The following is a 17,189-nucleotide window of genomic DNA, read 5'->3' on the forward strand; positions in this document are numbered from 1 at the left end:
CAACATTAAATTTTGGAACATCAGCCAATCAAATGATAATTGTTCTACTGAATAACTAAAGAAAATGGATAGATGGAAGATAGAAAAATAGAAGAGAAATAAACTAATTATAGAAATATCTTTTTTTTGACGGTTGGCAGGTTTTTTTGTATCTGTTGTTCGGAAAGAGGAGGACTCAACTTTTGGAGAAGTTTTTGTAATTAACCCTTTAATTATCAAGTAATGGCTTTTTGTTCTGTCTTTAACCCTAAATGCTTTATAATGTTGTTGTTCTCCTTTTATACTCTAAGAATCATACGTAACCTTATCACAAAGTGTAATATAGATCATTGATTGATGATAAGCAGCACTACACGAACACACACACTTAATTTTTATTCTTATCCAATCCAAATCATTTGTAATATCCTACAAACGGTCCAAATTCAGTAATTTCAGTGAAACTATATATATTTCCATACTTTCATTTGAAAGAGCCACATTAATAATCAAAAGACCGACCTAGTTACCATTTTTAAATGGATCTGTCTAACCAGTACCCATGGGTCACTCAATAAGATGCATCCAAGAGCTAGATTTTTAGAAAACTAAAATTAATTAGAAAAAACATATAAATATAAGAGAAGGAAATAATTATTATTATGTATATATACATGGTAAGTTATGTGAAATTTAAATATGTAATGATTGCCTATTGGACACTCTTAATAGTTAGAAAAACCCTTCTTCAATTTGTAATATAAAAAGGTTGCCTTCCTTTGGAACTAAATTTAATAGCTTTAACACTACAATATTTATTTCCGTTCTAAACTTTCTTCTCTTGCTTACTATACAACCATTATGTTCAAAAATAATAGGTCCCCCATAAATGAACACCGAAAGTTAGCAAATTTCCTGACAAGTATTAATGTATTAGCACAGTCTTTCCAGTTTGCTAAACCACATTTCCCTTTACAAAGCAAACGCATTCTTGTCCCGTTAAATCAACATGACCTTTGAGGACACACTGGAGAACGATGGAATTACCAAAGGGATTAATGATAAGAATAATAAGGAAGAGGAAGACATGCATGATAGTAAGAATTCAACTCCTGGCTTTATAACCACTCAACAGCCCCCAACATCCACATTGAACCCTTTTGCCAAGGAGTGGAGTCCTGCAACTGAAGGGCCGTCATTGGTCGATCGGTCCTTGTTCATGACATTCTCACGGGGTCATCCACTGTCGAAATGGGAAATTGTTAGCTATTTTGAAAGGTAGACCTGAACCAAGATTTCCTATATCTTGTTAGCTTAATCGTAATGTGATTAGCTAGCCATTAAAAAAAAAAGAAGAAATGTAGTTCATCCACAAACTGGATACAAGGATTCATGTTGATTCTAAAGTGAAGTGGTAAAGGATTGCATGCTAAAAGACACTATTTTTTGTAAATGTACGAGCTTGGAATAGTAATATACAACCACAAACTATTTAGAATGTTGTTATATTGGCTGATTATATGTAGTCATTGGATTTGCCAAGAACTTTGACAAGTGCTTACGGGTGTATTTGATTCTCTCTAAACTGGAAGGAACTATGGGAATTGCGTAGAGGATGTCTTTATCTACATGCCAAGAAATGGACGTGCAGAATTTGGAAAAATTACATTCAAGGTCTCCTCCATTCCAAGGTTGGTTCTCAAGGACAAGGAGCGTGAAAAGATCAACATCGGAGGCAAAAACCATACGCTTGAGGAAGTACAAGTCTCGTTAAATTGCTGTTAGTTTTCATACAAGCTATGAAATTCAAAAAAAAAAAAGTTCTTGGATTTGAAACCTAAACGAATTTGTGCTCGTTATTTGAAGCCATTGCTCTATATTTGGTAGAAAAGAAAATGGGTAGTGGATCACAGATGTTTTTCTTTATTTCCTTGGCCTATTTTTATGTTTCTGAGATAGCCATGATTGTCAAATGAAAGTGTCTTTTATTTGTATTGTTGATTGCACTAAATTTTGAAGTTTGATCCTCGATCTTTACGTGGTGCCAAAAGCAATGACTTCTCTACAACGTTTTGTGAAGGCTTCGGCAACACTTCCCAAGCTTAATAGAAAAAGAAAGAAAAAACGCCCACCACTTCTAAGTTCTATTTCCTTGCCCCACGGTCGAAATGGCTTAGCCGTCTCTTGAACCATTTGAAATAAGGATATATACCTAACAAGTCGGGTAAATTGCTATTGCTGTGTTAGTAGAGTTTTTTGTTTTGGCTTAACCCGGTTTAGTTCTTGTTCATGATAATTTCTCGAATTAGTTCCTTTATCTGCTCGAAATTCACTAATTTAGCCGTCACCTACAGGAATGTATTACAAAATTGCCTGAGGAAGGGTTGGGCGGATTAGGTGATAAAAGTGAGGAATTGTAAATAGAAGGCTTGAAAAGCCAAAAAAAAAAATAAAGAAGCTTCTTAGTTTTTTGGGGACCCACCTTTAGCTCTTTTATTTATTTATGGCTTTGTTTGGATTCCTCACCTTTTTAAAAATAATTTTTTTATATACAATGTTACAGTAATACACAAACAAAAATAACTCCAAAAACACTATATTCATACAATATATCAAAAATAACTCCAAATATACAAAAAAAAAAATACATCACTACCCATCACTCTGCACCACCACGGCTACCACCTTATCGTCATCATCCCTACACCCACGACCCTGTCTCCTCTCTCCCTTTCTATCTTTCCTTCCTCTCTCCTCCTCCTCTTCCTTTTTTTCCTCCTCCTCTCTCCTTCTCCTTCCTTCTTTCTTCTTTCCCTTTCCCCGCTCCTTAATTTCCTTCCTTTCCACTAACCACAACATTTCTAGTCACGATCAAATATAATCGCGACCAGAAGCTATGACCAAGACGGTCGTAGTTAGAGTGGTGGCTAAAATCACAGCCACCACCCGCGAGTGGGAGAAGGGTTTGGGATTGGGAGGAAGGAAGGGAGGGGAAGAAGGGAGAAGGGAGAGGAAAGAGGGAGGAGGAGGAGGAGGAGGGGGAAAATAGAGAGGAAGAGAATAAGAAGAGAAAGGAGAGAGGGGAAGGAAAACGGAGGGGGTGGTGGTGGGTCGTGTAAAATTTTAAAAAAAATCTCAAAAAATTTGTAAATTATAAAAATATTCAAAAACATATTTTAAAAATACCTCTGAAAACAATCCAAAAAATATCTATCGTAAAAGTTTTTCATATATACAGTTATAGTAAAATTTTTTAAAAATACCCTAAAAAATAACTAATTCAAATACAACCTATGTTTTTCTGGGGTAATGGCCTTTGGCTCTTTGTAGAGCGCTTAGTAGGAAACACGCAAGAAAAACAACTTTGAAAAGTTCTCATGCTTTCACCAGTCTATCCTCTCTATCATTGACCTTGTCCTTTTCTGATACTTTCCACGAGGTGAGATTACTTATTAAGAGCCTTTTGATTATGAAACTTTTATTACTCTTTATCTCTAGAAGTTCGTCCCCCTAAAAAGTTTTGCAACACATTTCCTTTTGTTCCATCCAATCTTCACCCCTTTGCCCTAAACTTGGCTTTTATTCCTAGTCAAAAAGGCAAAATAAGATCATAAAGGAAATAAGCTTTTAAACACTTCTTCAAGAGACTTCAAAAATTTTAATTAAAAAAAAATAAAGATTTCGTAATGTAAGTGGCCAAGTTAATTTAGCACATGCTACAATTCGGACGTGGGGCCTGAACGGTTGCCAGAAAAATCGTTCGGGCCGATTTTGTGCAAAATGGACAAAATGTAATTCACTTTACATACAGTGTAACTCACTTTTAACAACGTCTAATTTTAGAATAAAATTTTATGAACCCCATACATAATGTGAAAAACAATGTACAAAATGTAATTTAAATCTTACATTTTTTTTTGAGCCAAATCTCCTCTACAAGAAACTGTTGCTTCCTGCAACCGTTCCTGCCCTCCTCCCAGCTGTCGACAGCTGTGAGTTGGTTTGGAAACGTCACTGGACGAAGATGTTGAATAACCATCAAATGAATAGTTCTTAAATCAAACAGAACATTATCATTTGTGATATTATTGCATTCATTTTCTTTTGAGCAAAGATTTCGGGTCCAAATCTCTTACTTGAACGAAAGCAAGAATCGGTCTAATTGAAGAAACCGGTATTCTCTAACAATATGATACTTTACAAGCCGCCATAGCAGAACACATGCATTGAGTACCCACATGGCTGGGAAAATATTCAAATACTCAACTTTGCTTGTAGGATTGTGATGTTGTTGGGTACAAATTCTTTTTTCTGTGAGTGCTAGACAAGAAGGATTCTCAATACTTTTTTGCTGGTATCTATACAGTGCCACCTAACAAACCTTTAAATCACATGAATGTCCACCTAACATACCTTAATCACCTAATAACTTCTCCGACAACGTGGTAGTTAAACGAAAAATTGGCAAGGAGACCAACAATATATTATATGAAATTATAAAATTATACAGTACCCGTTTAGCAACAAGATGATCACAATTGGACCTAGTCAGATCCATCACCCCTGACCCTATTGAGTACCACTTTTAAAGTCATGTAACAACCAAATTATAATACGGATTGGAGATATTGCTATTATCATAAAATAGGAATGACAACGAGACGATTTTGAGACAGGTGAATTTCCTTATTTTATTGCTTACTTGCAAAGTGGGCACATGTCCCTGTTGCCATCCTACTCGATTAGTTTTACATTGATGTAATTAGGGATTGCCCATTTCCTTCAGATGGCTAGAGGATAAGCTTTAATTATTATAATGAGAAAAAATGTGTCACCATACGAGATAGTATGTAGACATGATATGCTGCAGCTTGCCGGCTGGAAGAGTATTTTAGATTGATCCAAAACATGTAGGCCATGTCCCTTGGTTTCCGAGCAATTGCCCCTAAGGAGACTTCCACTAACTCCTGGAGCAGCAGGGCTACTTCCCCCACCCCAAATTCCACTCACTTTCCAGGACCAATCAGCGAAGTCACGTGGCTTAATCCACTTCTTTAAATTCTATTCGTCCCACGTAATCACCCCATTATTTATTGTTCCCCCTACTCTACCAGATCCAATCCCCGATCTCACACACTAGCACCAAAACACACACACACACACACGCTCGCTCACACAGCAAATTAACACACCCCATCCCCTTAACCCCAAAAAAATAATAATAATAATAATAAAAAGAAGGAAAGAGAAAAAGAAAGAGCGGCCATGGGCCAGTCGGATGGCGATGGGGAACAACAACAGCTGCAGGAGGTACAAGTAAATCATGATTTCTTCGAGCAACACGTCGTCGTAATGAGGCACGGAGACAGGTTAGACAACTTCGACTTGTTGTGGGCCAGCAAGGCCTCTCGGCCCTGGGATCCACCATTAACCCAAGATGGAAAAGACCGGGCTTTTGCTCGCGGTCGGAAGTTCAGGGCCGGCCGCTCTCCCGTTAATTTCCCTATCCATCGGGTCTTCGTTTCTCCATTTCTCCGGTGTCTCCAGACCGCCACCGAAGTTGTCCACGGCCTCTGCGCCGTCAACGATGACGATCTCACCGTCACTTCCTCCAACGGCATCACCATCGACCCCTCCAAAATCAAGGTCCCTCATCACGCATACGTACTTATTGCGTACATCTTTTTTCTATAGATAGATTCTCTCGTTGAAATAATTTGGTTGCGTGGTTATTTGCAATAATCTTATTAACGGGGTTGTTTGAGGGGAAATCTCTAGATTAATTTTTTTATTATTTTTATAGATATGGGCTGTTTTCCTACGACAGAAATGATATGTTTTTTCTTTGATGAAGATTTTTTTTTTTTGTGTGGTGCTGTTTTGGTTGAACCGGAGAAAATCAGGAAGCATATATGCAAAAAATCATTTTTCGTTGTGTCTCCAAAAGCAAGAAAGTCAGCCTCACCATTGTAATCCATTTGTTGGGTCATCCATTAGAAGCCAATGAGATTATGGGTAACTCTTTTGTTTTGAAGGAAAAAAAGAATTACTGAATCTTCAGAGGTTGGAGAATTAGGAATTGAATACTGAAATGACCGAGAAAGATTACAAGAACACAAATGCTAAATCATAAGTTAAGCAGTTCTTTAAGAAGGAAGTGAAAGGGTCTTTAAACAGATACCATAATACTTTAGAAGTCATTAAATGGTCAAGATACTACCAAACATGGAAAAACTCTGTGAAGCCATGCAGTTGTGTGGAGCCTTGGGCCGTTTAGCTGTGTTTGCACACTGCAAATCTGCCAGGTTACAGTCACAAGTTACTCAATTACGTTTTGGTATCCAAAGTAGGGAGAAGGCTGCTGTGAGCATGGCAAAGTAAAGTACCGTCAACCAGTCTATCAATTTCTCAACTCTTGTGTAGTATCTGGATCGTGAGAAATAAAAAGCACTTAGTTCCTGATACATATTTTTGTCCTTCTGATATTGTAGTTGAACCTGTTATTTCTCATTTTTCAGGTCGCTGTTGAGTATGGATTGTGTGAAATGTTGAATGCAACTGCAGTTAGACCTGAGAATGTTCCTAAGGACTATGACTTTGGTTTTGACATCTCTAAGTGTGAAGCTGTCTTACCAGCTGGAACTATAGATCACAGCGTGGAACCGGTTGATAAGGAGGTACTTCTTGCAAGTTTTGTATCTAGGGTTTTTCTTCATTAGGTCTTGGGTTTGTGTTGAATTCTTCTGTATTATGTTCCTTTCTGAGATACCATAGATCCCACAATGGGGAGAGTTACCAGCTGATGCTCGAATCAGATATTGTTCAGTCATAAAAGAACTTGCTGATAAATATCCCTCAGAGAACTTGTTGCTTGTGACACATGGTAAGATCATGCTTGTCTATCTATGCAGTTTCCAATTTAAGTTACATACAGCATGACATATGAGGCACTTGATGTTCTTCATCAAATTCTAAGTGGAGCTCCTGTTTTTATTTGACCCATGTTAAACCTGTGAAATGTTGTTGAGTGCATTGTATCGTTTTGAGCTTTGTTGCAATGGTAAAAACCTTCCTGATTTAGAAATAAACTTCTGCGTGGATAGAAACCACATCCATCCATTTAGTTTTTCCATTTCTTCCTTCATCGTTTTTGGGTATTCCACATCCATTCTTGGGGTGGAGAAGAAGGTTGTGGTACTGGGGTGGTTGTGTTTGGTTTGGAGGATAGAATGAGTTTCACTATCCTAACAGTTTCCATTTGAAGGCGTAACTCACAAGAGCATTTTGCGATCACAACACTTGTGCTTGTCTACTAATGCTAATTCAATATATGAAGTTTGAACAAAATATCAACCGAGTAACATGTTAATGTCTGTTGGAGACATAAAAGTCAAAGAAGTGGATATCTTGTATTTGTCTTATGTTTCCTTTTGGATGCGAAGACATCCTAGGCGTTTTGTAGAGCTTGCATATGTATTTAGAGAGGTAAACTGGGTGGTTTTTCTTTAATAGGTTTAACATTTTTAATGTTCATTTATTAAGTCTAAATATACAGAAATAACACAGAGTTTCATGGGATTCATTTGTTGTAGCATGTAGTAGCATTAATCACTCTGCCTTGCATGATGAGTTTGTAGGTCTTGCTGCTATGACTTCAAATTTATGCTTTCAGAAATTCATTGTTTGCCTCTGTTTCTGATGTCTAGGAGAAGGAGTTGGGTCTTCTGTTACAGCATTTGCAGAAAACACACAGGTATATGCAGCTGACTACTGCGGATATTCACACTTGAGCAGATCTGTATTTCCTGCTGAAGACGAGTCTTTTACTGCTGGACCATTTAAGGTCCATATAAAGGATGGTGAAAATGGCCTCAGTTACTGTGGATCTAGTGTTGAGCGAGATTCTACATAATTTGATCCTTCTGCTAATTCTTTTACGTATATCGTTCGAATTGCAGAGACGAAACTTGTGAGACCAATCACGTTCCAACAACTATACACATGTCGTACGTGGTCATACAATTCCAGATTCTGGACTAGTTTTTCCCGAAAGTGTTAGATATTAGTTGCAACTTGGTGTGTGTACATTTTACTTGCATCCTTAGTTGTTTTACGAACTAGCAATGAAGTTTGCAGCAAGCAATCATTTCAAGGAAGGAAATTAGAAATTACATTAGCTAGGACTTTTTGGTGTTTGGATAGTCTCTTCTATGTCTCAAAGGTCCAAATAATGCACTATAAGACAGACAACCTATTGTTGGAACAAATTCATGATCTTGGAATAAGCCAATTTGGTTCAGTCGTTTTCTGGTCAATGGAAACTTAATAAACTGAAAATACAAAGTTGCTGTTGCTGTGGTTATAAGTTCCTCACAGTTGCTGTGGTTGTAACATGCAGCACCAGCATTGCAAAATCTTTAGAAACATGATAGATTGATTCAAAATAGCAAATCAGCCTAACCTAACGGATACATTCAAAGAAATTTAATACGATGTTCGACTAGTTATATTGTCAAACGCTTACACAATAATGAATACGGACTGACTAAACATTACTGCCTTAAGACTTGAAATGAAAAGAAGCTAGGCCGCCCGAGATCATATGCAACCACTCCAAAATGCTGCCATCACCAGTCTAATGGGCTAGGAAGGGGTTCAATATGATCAAATATATCTATGGGGAAGTCATCCACGAAGCTATCTGGAGTCACAGGGTTGCCAATTTCACACTTTGCAGCAATTTGAGTGCTTCTTCTCTCTGATTCGAAACACGTAGGCATGATGGGGAGTTGCACATTGCCTAATTCAGAAGAAATGCTACTTCCAAAAGCCTCCAAGTAGTTAGGATCCCCAAGTCTCGTGACAACTTCGTTGTTTTCCAGTGAAAGTGCGAACTCCGATTGGAAGTTAGGAATCTGAGGAAAAGGAAGCTGTGATAGTGTCTCAATGCATGGCTTCTTCTCAATCAAATCAAACTCGGGTGGAAGGAAACTCTGCTCATAATTGAGTGTGTTGGGATGCATTAGCTCTGGTAATGGCACCATTTCCATTTCCACTGTCAGAGATTTTACGGTATATAATGATAAGCAAGACTGGGATTTAGGCAGCGAGTCTTCCTCACTTGAAGAACTGAACTTGGATGCCTAAAATTTTGTAAAGACAAACCCGAAAACATTAAGAACATCTGAAATGTATAAAGGAGAAATCACAGCTGAAAAATCAGGGAATCATCTGCTACAACCAAATCCAGTCTTCCATCGGAGGTGGACAAGAGAAAAGAAAAAAAAAAAAAGGAGGAGATTACTGCTTGACATTTCATTTTTGCTCCTATCCCATCAGATGCAAGACTTGTATGAGTAAACTCTGAGCCCTAATCGGGTACCACTGAAGAGTCATCTCATTCAGGTAATAATATACAGAGGTTTCTTTATCTAGATCTTTTGGACTCAAGACTTGATTTGGACAAGTAATTGTTATGCTAAAAGCAATTGATGATTGCAAATCTGCTACTAATTGCACATGCATTTTAAAATCTGTCAGATGACATGAACCAATTTCTACTTACCTCAAAAGGAGGAACATCATGAATAGCAGGGACGTGCTTGTTTCTTTGTGACCTATTTGATGATGATGATGATGATGATGCAGGGGTTTGCAAGATCCTCGCCAACCTCTTCTGCCTGCTACTCCAAAAGTTCTTGACATCATTGTCTGTTCTCCCAGGCAAATACGTTGCAATTTTTGCCCACTTATTCCCAAATTGTGCTTGAAGATCTATTACAATCCTCTCCTCCTCTGCAGAGAACTTTACCCCGCTGTTGAACCAAAAACAGGGAACAACCTTTACATACATTATCATCATCAACTGCTTCTACATGCATAAAAACACTTCCTTTCACACAAAAAGTAAGTATCATATTAGTAGAATACGACTCCACAAGCAAAAGTGATTGGAAAAGACCAGAATCAAACTGTATTTTTCACCCAAGTTCATAGAATTTCTGCACATAATTACCACATCTATAGGCATAAACAGACTTAATTTCCTCTAAAACAAAAAAGCTCCTACTTTTACACACTCCAGCGCAGTGGGCTGAAAGAAAAAAAATCTAAATTCTAATCAAAAGTTGGACAATTTGTGCGCAATATCAGAAAGATAGAAGACAACGAGCATGCTCAAAAGACCCAACTTTTCAATTTTCCAGATATACGCACAGATTCCTCTCATAGCACTCACAAACACAAGAAAAGGCCCTGATACCAAAAGCCCATAAGGGAACTTAATCAATGCATGCGTAAAAGTGATTTACAGAAGAGCGAAAGAAAGAACGAAACACCCACGCTAGCACACCCAAAAACACACAGTGAGAGAAAATGCATGAAAAGAAGAGAACAAATGCTGAGGAAGGAAGGCAATGAAAGTGTGAAATGGAGATGAAAATGCATTACTTCTTTAAGTTGGGTCGAAGTTTATTAACCCAACGGAGGCGACAAGACTTGCCAGTACGCTGCAAAAGGCCTTTGGATCGAATGGAGCTCCAGTCTCTGGGGCCATATTTCTTGACATGGTTTATCAGAACCTCATCTTCTTCTGCTTTCCAGGGGCCTTTCTTTATCTCACCCATTTCATCACACGTTAATCTTTCTCTTCTCCCAGCCATTCACTCCACTTCTCACACTATCTGTTTATATACGACCTACCATAATACTAGCAGAAAAAGGTAAAAGTCAATCTTCAGATGTTTCGCTAGATTCTTGTCTCTCAGGAATTGTTTTCTTCTGTATCTTTTATCCCCGTTTCCTTCTGAGTGGGTGTGTTTTGTTTTGCTCTATTTTGTGGTGCGGTGACGGTTAAGGCGGTTACTGCAACCATGCACCCACTACACAGCCCCACTTACTCCTTTTTTTTTTCTTTTTTTTTAAAAAAAATATTTTAATTTATTTTAATTTTTCCTTTTGCCTTTTATATAGTTCAAAAATCAAATCTGTCAAGTTACAACAACGCCCTCTCCTTTTTTCTGTAGTTTAAAAAAAATAAAGGAGGCAATTTAGGGCTTCTTGTTCTCATTTATAATTTTTATAGGGTTAATTGTAGAAACCTCCCCTGAGGTTTCCCTAATCACACCTAGCGCCCCCCAACTTTTAGAAATTACACTTACCATCCTTGGCAGAATGAAGTGACATGCTGTACCAATCAGTAGAGGAGAAATTACGATGCTACCCCCTATTATTAAGTAATTCTTGTGTAGGAAAATGCTGCAAAAATTAAAAAAATTGAGGCTATATTAATTGAAAATTGAAAGAACAACATTGCTCTCATTTTTGGCGCACAATTTGAGCGCCATTTTTGTTATCTTGTAAAGTCAATATAATGGAGTAATAGGTTTACATTAACTACTTTGCACTATCATTAATTCCAGGATACTCTATTGACTTGAAACAACCACTGGCACATTTCCTTGTACATGATCCTAAATCACAGAAGACATGATAAACAAGTTAATAATGTGTGCAAAATATATTTTTTGGTACATGATCAGATGATGAGATTAAACTTAGTTACCCAAAGCACAGCCCCTGCCAATCCCGTGTTAGCTATGCCTCTACCAGGCTTTCCTCTCCTTAGAGCACCCTGCAATGTAACAACTTCAAAAGTGAGCATGTAATTATCTAGCTCCCACAAGTTAGCTAATATTTTATGATTATCAGGACAAATTTGGTCCCTTTTACATGCATACATAGTCAAGTAACTAACACCTAACATGATGTACATTTTTATAAACTGATTGTATCTCATAGATCACCCCGTGTAAAGTACTCACAGACAAGCAAGGACTACTCATACAAGTAAAATTACACATCTACTATAGGGAGATGCACAAATTGATTAAAGGGCTAAATAACCATTCCAAATTTATGCGTACCATTACACTACCTTTTATAGATATACACAGTCAAGTAACTAACATCTAACATAATGTACATTTTTGTAAACTGATTGTACCTCATAGATCACCCCGTGTAAACTGATTGTTTCACATTGTATCAGGGCATTTCCAAGTGGTTTTAACGATGCTAAAAGCTCCCTGCAATCCTTACTCTTGGTTTTTGAAGTGGTACAAGTACTCTTTATTATCAAAATGTATGATAGAAGACTTATTGTATTTTTGGTGTATTTCATCTGGTGGAATATGCATTGCCATATACTAATCTTATAATATATAGCAACGCATTGATGCAATAGTTGCTTGGAAAGACACATTGATGCATTAGTTGTACGAACATATATGAATAGTAGCACATTTTTTGGAATCTTAGTTTGGCTTAGACTTAGCTAAACATGTGACCGTGGGAAGTACACATCTAATTGGATTGTCACAAGTATCATACAAAACAGGCTCAACTTTCTCAACTTTCTACTTTGAATTGCCTATGACTATGAAGGCTAAAACAGTTGGTAATCAATTACAGCATTGCATGTTGTACATGGACTTCATCAAATTGATTTTGTAATCTGAATAAAAATGTAGATAGCAATCAGTGTTAGATTGATGCACCAGTTGCTGCAATTTGCCCAAAGAAAATCGATGATGAATGATATTGTTATCTTGTTTCCAATCTGCTTAATACAGCTTAAGCACGAGACAGGTTGGAATGGTTTTGCCCAACGGTCCTCTATAGTATCAATGTTAAGAAGCTTCTTGTGCTTATTACACTTGCACCCCTTTAGCTTTTAAAATAATATCACAACATAGTTTTATTTCTATTTTCATCTTGTAAATTCAAAATTCATCTTCCAAAAGGGCAAAAGTGGAATAGAAAAGTAGTCTCTCTCCTATAAACAATTTTTAAATACAATTCTTACACAAAAGGGCTGACAATGTGATGAAAGTTGTCATTCTAAGGGTGGTAAGTGTGATTTCTGAAAGTTGGGGGGTGCTAGGTGTGATTAAAGGAAACCTCAAGGGAGGTTTCTGAAATTAACCCATTTTTATAACCTCCAAGAAGCAACCAAAAAAACGTCTCTCAATTGTCTTTTTTGGATTATCGAAAGAAAGAGAAAAACATTTTATTACTTCACTAACTTTAAAACATCTAAAGCATAAATGAAAGTTTTTTTTATGTGAAAGTATTATTTGGTAAATATTCGAATAATTATAAAAGCGTGAGTTGCCGCTGGGTTTTTACACTTGATATACTCACTGTTGCATAATTTCACTTTGCGTCTTTTAACTATACCTAACCTCTTGCCTTGTTCTTAAACCTTAAAATTGGACACTTTAGTCCTAAACTATAAAATTTATTCTACTTTAATCTCCAAAATGTACAGCTTATCCCATTTTAGTCCTTAAGATATAAAATTATTTTCATTTTGGTCCTTAAAGCATACCCGCTTAAATCTTGAATCTATTCTACTTTCTCAAAGGTATTACCTTTTTTTTTGGGTCAAAATCTCAAAACATCACTCAAGTAGGACAAAGCTTACAGTTTAAGGATTAAAGTATCACATTTTGAAATTTAAAGATCAAAGTAGGAGTTTGTATTTGACAATAAGAAAATGATTTGATGCTTAATTTTGAAAACCTCTATGACAACAGCACATTGTATCAAAAGTCAAAACCTACTTTTGCAATCACGAGTTAATTTTAGTTTTAGTTAATGTGAAAATTGTGTTAGCAGACAATTTGAATCAACCCGTATAAGCTATTTATGGTCCTGAGAGTGTATCTTGATCTGTAGTGATGGTTAGAGTCGAATCTATCTAAACTCTGCTTCTACTCAAAGAAAAAAGAAAAAAAGAAGTTGCTCCGTAATAGAGAATTAAAGACGCATCCTTATTTAAAATTCCACCCTCTTCTTCTACTCAAGATGTACATGTCTTGAGTTCGAATTTGCTTCTCCTCCTCGTTTTTTAAATCTCGTATCTCTTTAAATAGAATAAATTGAAAAAAAAAGGAAAATTCCAAGACTACTACTAGCTACTCGAAAGTCCAATGCTCAATGCAATACTAGAGGACAATGCAATACTCAAAAGTCCAAACTCATAAGTGGGTCGAGTCCAATATATAATGGAGAGATTAAAGTTCCATTACCACATGTTTCAGGCCCAAATCCAAACCAAGCAAGCTGCCCTCATCTGTACACCAGGGCGGGTACGAGAGCGCCAAAAGGACGCCCATCAAATTAATCTCCAGTCGGTCTAATCACTCCTCCATATATATAACTGCTCATTGACGTGGTACCCTTCGTATACGGTATACCCCCACCGAGGCAAATTCTATCAGAACTGATCAAATCCAACGGTATTGGTGGGAAACGTGAGAAACAACCGATGGGTAAGAGCAGCGGCTGCAATCGTGTCCGCGGCAAACGTCAGAAATTGAAGCCGGAAGCGGAGTGCAAAGTTGGAGGTGAGAGCAGCGGCGGCAAACGTCAGAAATTGAAGCCGGAAGCGGAGCGCAAAGTTGGAGGTGAGAGCAGCGGTGGAGGATCATCGTGGGGAAAAAACAAATGCGTTTCTCCACCACCACCAGCTGAAAAAACATTTCTTCCTCCGAGGCTGGGTCTCAAGGAGTCAGGGACTTATGAGGAATTTATCAGGAATGCCCAAGCAAGAACTCGCGCTCGCCGTTGTAATCCTTATATTGGTTTCGAGCCATTCGGCGGCGAAAAGATGGCCGACGAGAGTACCATTGAACGGTACCTCGAACAGATCGAGGAGAGCGATGTTAGTATTCTCTCCCATTCTCTGTTTCCTTCCTTTCCTGTTCTTTTTCTTTTTTTAATCTTTCTTTGAGCATCAGCATATATACCGGCGGGAATGATAATTGTGAATGTTGGATTGATTTACTTTTGCAGGGTTTTGACATAGATGTTTTTCCGGGTGGTCCTGAGGCTATCTATGTCCCCATTAGAAATTTTAAGAATGATCCTCAACTTTACAAAGATCTCGTTGAAATGGCTATCATGGCACTTAAAGAGTTCAATGATAAGAACAAAGATACCAAGGTTTACTGAATTCTTTCCCGCATTCCCGCATCCTTATATTTGCGTTTGTGTCCGTTTTTATACTGTTGCTCCTCCTTGTGATCTACTTGTTGGATCATTACTTTTCAGATTAATTATGGAGTAGTTGTTTTTTTTTAGGGTGTACCATTTGGGTTTAAAGATATTGAGAAGGTAACTTCATACATGTGTGCTGGTGAGGTCTTTCACATTACCTTCCAAGCTGAAGAGGCTGAAACTGCTGAGCTCAAGACCTTTCAAGCTAAGGTTTATGAACGTATCTGGGAGGACCAAAGAATGGTTATGCTCGTTAGGCTGAAAAAAATACTAGATTAATGATAGTGTTGGATGATACAAGCACAGACTGTTCTGTCCCTCTCTGTATTAATGCATTTACATGTCGAGTTTCTGTCTAATATGTCGTCGTCTTAGTATGTTTATGCCTTTTCTGTAGTATGACGACTTATTCAGTCTAGTACCTAAGACTTAAGATAACTGGGTGCCGTTGCCCTTTGAGATGAAGTCTCTCAAACATTGTGACCCGAGAGTGTCATATATGGAGCTATTGTGGGTGCTTGTCTTGACAGTTTAATTACGGTCTCCAGTTCCAGTTACTGTTTAACTAGGTGAGAAGTTTCTTAGATCTTTCAATGCTGTTATTTTCGTGCTTCATATGCAATTACAGGTTTGAGTCGTTAAATTTACATTCTATTTTGATAGGAAGGCATGCTCGACTATATTGTAGACAATTTACACTACCTTTGTGTTCGTAAATTTCATGCGTCCTGTAAAATTTGTCAAGAAGGTCCTTGAACAATTGGAAAAGATACAGTGGAACATTCTTTAATATTTACCTTAGATGCATAGATTCAGCCATTTATTGAACTATTCACTGGAGAATTTTGCATACTTCTCCACAGCATTAGTTTGGCATGGCTGTGTGTTTTCAGATTTTCAGACATGTACCTTCTGTACATGTGCTTTGAAGGCTCTAGAGGTACTTGTGTTGTCCTTTAGTTTCATTTAAATTTCTGTGTATAGGTGGCATGGGTGAGTTTCACTAGCCATAGCATATTTAGGACTAAAGATGCATGCTGAGTTTGTTTAGCTTGTAGGTTTTTGTTCTCTTAAACAACATTGACTTGATTGTGCTTCATGAGTAAATTTTGATGTCTGTTAGCATCGTTTCTGGTGTGATTTTGCTGGTTTTGGCATGTTTTGTGTGGATGCAATCTACGGGCGCTGTATTATAGATTGAAAACCTCTTGGGAGTTTTGGATTTGAAATTTGTGGGCTGTGGAGATATTAGTTAATTTTGTTTGAAGATGAATCTTGTATTTCGTATTGTGGTAATGAAATCTAGTAGCATGAGGAACCATTACTGCACTTATATCGCTTGATGCACTCCTTGCTATCATGATGATATCTTAGCCTACTAAATGGCCAAATTGTTCATATTAGAAATGTTTAATTGACTGCAGTACGTGGTATGCTTAGTTTATGCAGAACTGCGCCATTAGTGGTAAAGTAGGCTATTTTGTGTTCCTATTTTTAATCTGTGCCCTTCATTCTGGTTTAGAACTTGGGATGGTTTCACAGGCACTGTTGAAGTTTATCATAATTGCACAAAGCTTACCTCGGGTTTTTGATAATTAGACTCACATCTCCTAGTTTTTACGTGCTTTTAAATTACGCAAACCTGACGGAAGCTTCCTGCAAGTATGATAAGCTGTGGGGGGAGGCTTGTGAAACAGTTTCTAGAAAACTTTTTTTATGCCTTTTTATATGATCCTGTTTTTCTTCCCATTTGAAATTAGAAGCGTTGATCCCTCTGCCTGTTTGTGTCACCGACTTTTGCACCTATTTATTGACACCTTGTTGCTGAAAATTTTATCTATCACCAAATTGCGTAAAATAGAGGTCAATCCATGCAATAGCCTCAATAAAATTGCTGCGTGAGTTCATCTTTTATTAGGTATCTTCAAATCCTCGAAACTGGTTATGCCTGCGAATTCATCTTCGCTAGACATACTCGAAACGAAGATTTGGTATCACAGTGAATGATGGTAGTTGTATTGGCTGCCCCATCGCAACAAAATATCGGTGCAAAGTGTTCTCATATGGTCTCTATAAAGCATTAATGTTATACTCCATCTGTCCCACTTTAATAGTTCTGTTTTTCTTTTTCGTCTGTCCTAATTGTT

General features: G+C 37.4%; 4 protein-coding genes across 5 annotated transcripts; 3 read left to right on the forward strand and 1 right to left on the reverse strand.

Moving 5' to 3' along the window:
- The first annotated feature begins 988 nt into the window (after window positions 1-988).
- LOC113759342 lies at window positions 989-2,085 on the forward strand. The gene is made up of 3 exons (XM_027301908.1): window positions 989-1,257; window positions 1,572-1,737; window positions 1,999-2,085. The coding sequence occupies exons 1-3, from the start codon at window positions 989-991 to the stop codon at window positions 2,083-2,085; spliced, it is 522 nt and encodes a 173-aa protein (XP_027157709.1).
- A 3,014-nt stretch (window positions 2,086-5,099) lies between these two features.
- LOC113761346 lies at window positions 5,100-8,162 on the forward strand. The gene is made up of 4 exons (XM_027304296.1): window positions 5,100-5,625; window positions 6,498-6,656; window positions 6,754-6,862; window positions 7,686-8,162. Exons 1-4 carry the CDS (start codon window positions 5,245-5,247, stop codon window positions 7,889-7,891), a joined length of 855 nt encoding a protein of 284 aa, XP_027160097.1. The 5' UTR covers window positions 5,100-5,244; the 3' UTR covers window positions 7,892-8,162.
- Window positions 8,163-8,371: 209 nt separating this feature from the next.
- On the reverse strand, window positions 8,372-10,604 carry LOC113761345 (transcription factor DUO1). Its single transcript, XM_027304295.1, has 3 exons — window positions 10,429-10,604; window positions 9,545-9,794; window positions 8,372-9,122 (listed from the first exon to the last, which is right to left on the reverse strand). Exons 1-3 carry the CDS (start codon window positions 10,602-10,604, stop codon window positions 8,607-8,609), a joined length of 942 nt encoding a protein of 313 aa, XP_027160096.1. The 3' UTR covers window positions 8,372-8,606.
- A 3,618-nt stretch (window positions 10,605-14,222) lies between these two features.
- On the forward strand, window positions 14,223-15,577 carry LOC113761987. 2 transcript variants are annotated; one of them, XM_027305210.1, is made up of 4 exons: window positions 14,223-14,358; window positions 14,419-14,707; window positions 14,839-14,988; window positions 15,127-15,577. In XM_027305210.1, the coding sequence occupies exons 1-4, from the start codon at window positions 14,312-14,314 to the stop codon at window positions 15,319-15,321; spliced, it is 681 nt and encodes a 226-aa protein (XP_027161011.1). In that variant the 5' UTR covers window positions 14,223-14,311; the 3' UTR covers window positions 15,322-15,577. The 2 variants fall into 2 exon arrangements, with proteins under 2 accessions (XP_027161011.1, XP_027161010.1); XM_027305209.1 differs by having other exon boundaries at window positions 14,223-14,707.
- Window positions 15,578-17,189: the final 1,612 nt, after the last annotated feature.

The sequence above is a fragment of the Coffea eugenioides genome, chromosome 2, assembly GCF_003713205.1.
Source record: "Coffea eugenioides isolate CCC68of chromosome 2, Ceug_1.0, whole genome shotgun sequence".
Classification (NCBI taxonomy): Eukaryota; Viridiplantae; Streptophyta; class Magnoliopsida; order Gentianales; family Rubiaceae; genus Coffea; species Coffea eugenioides.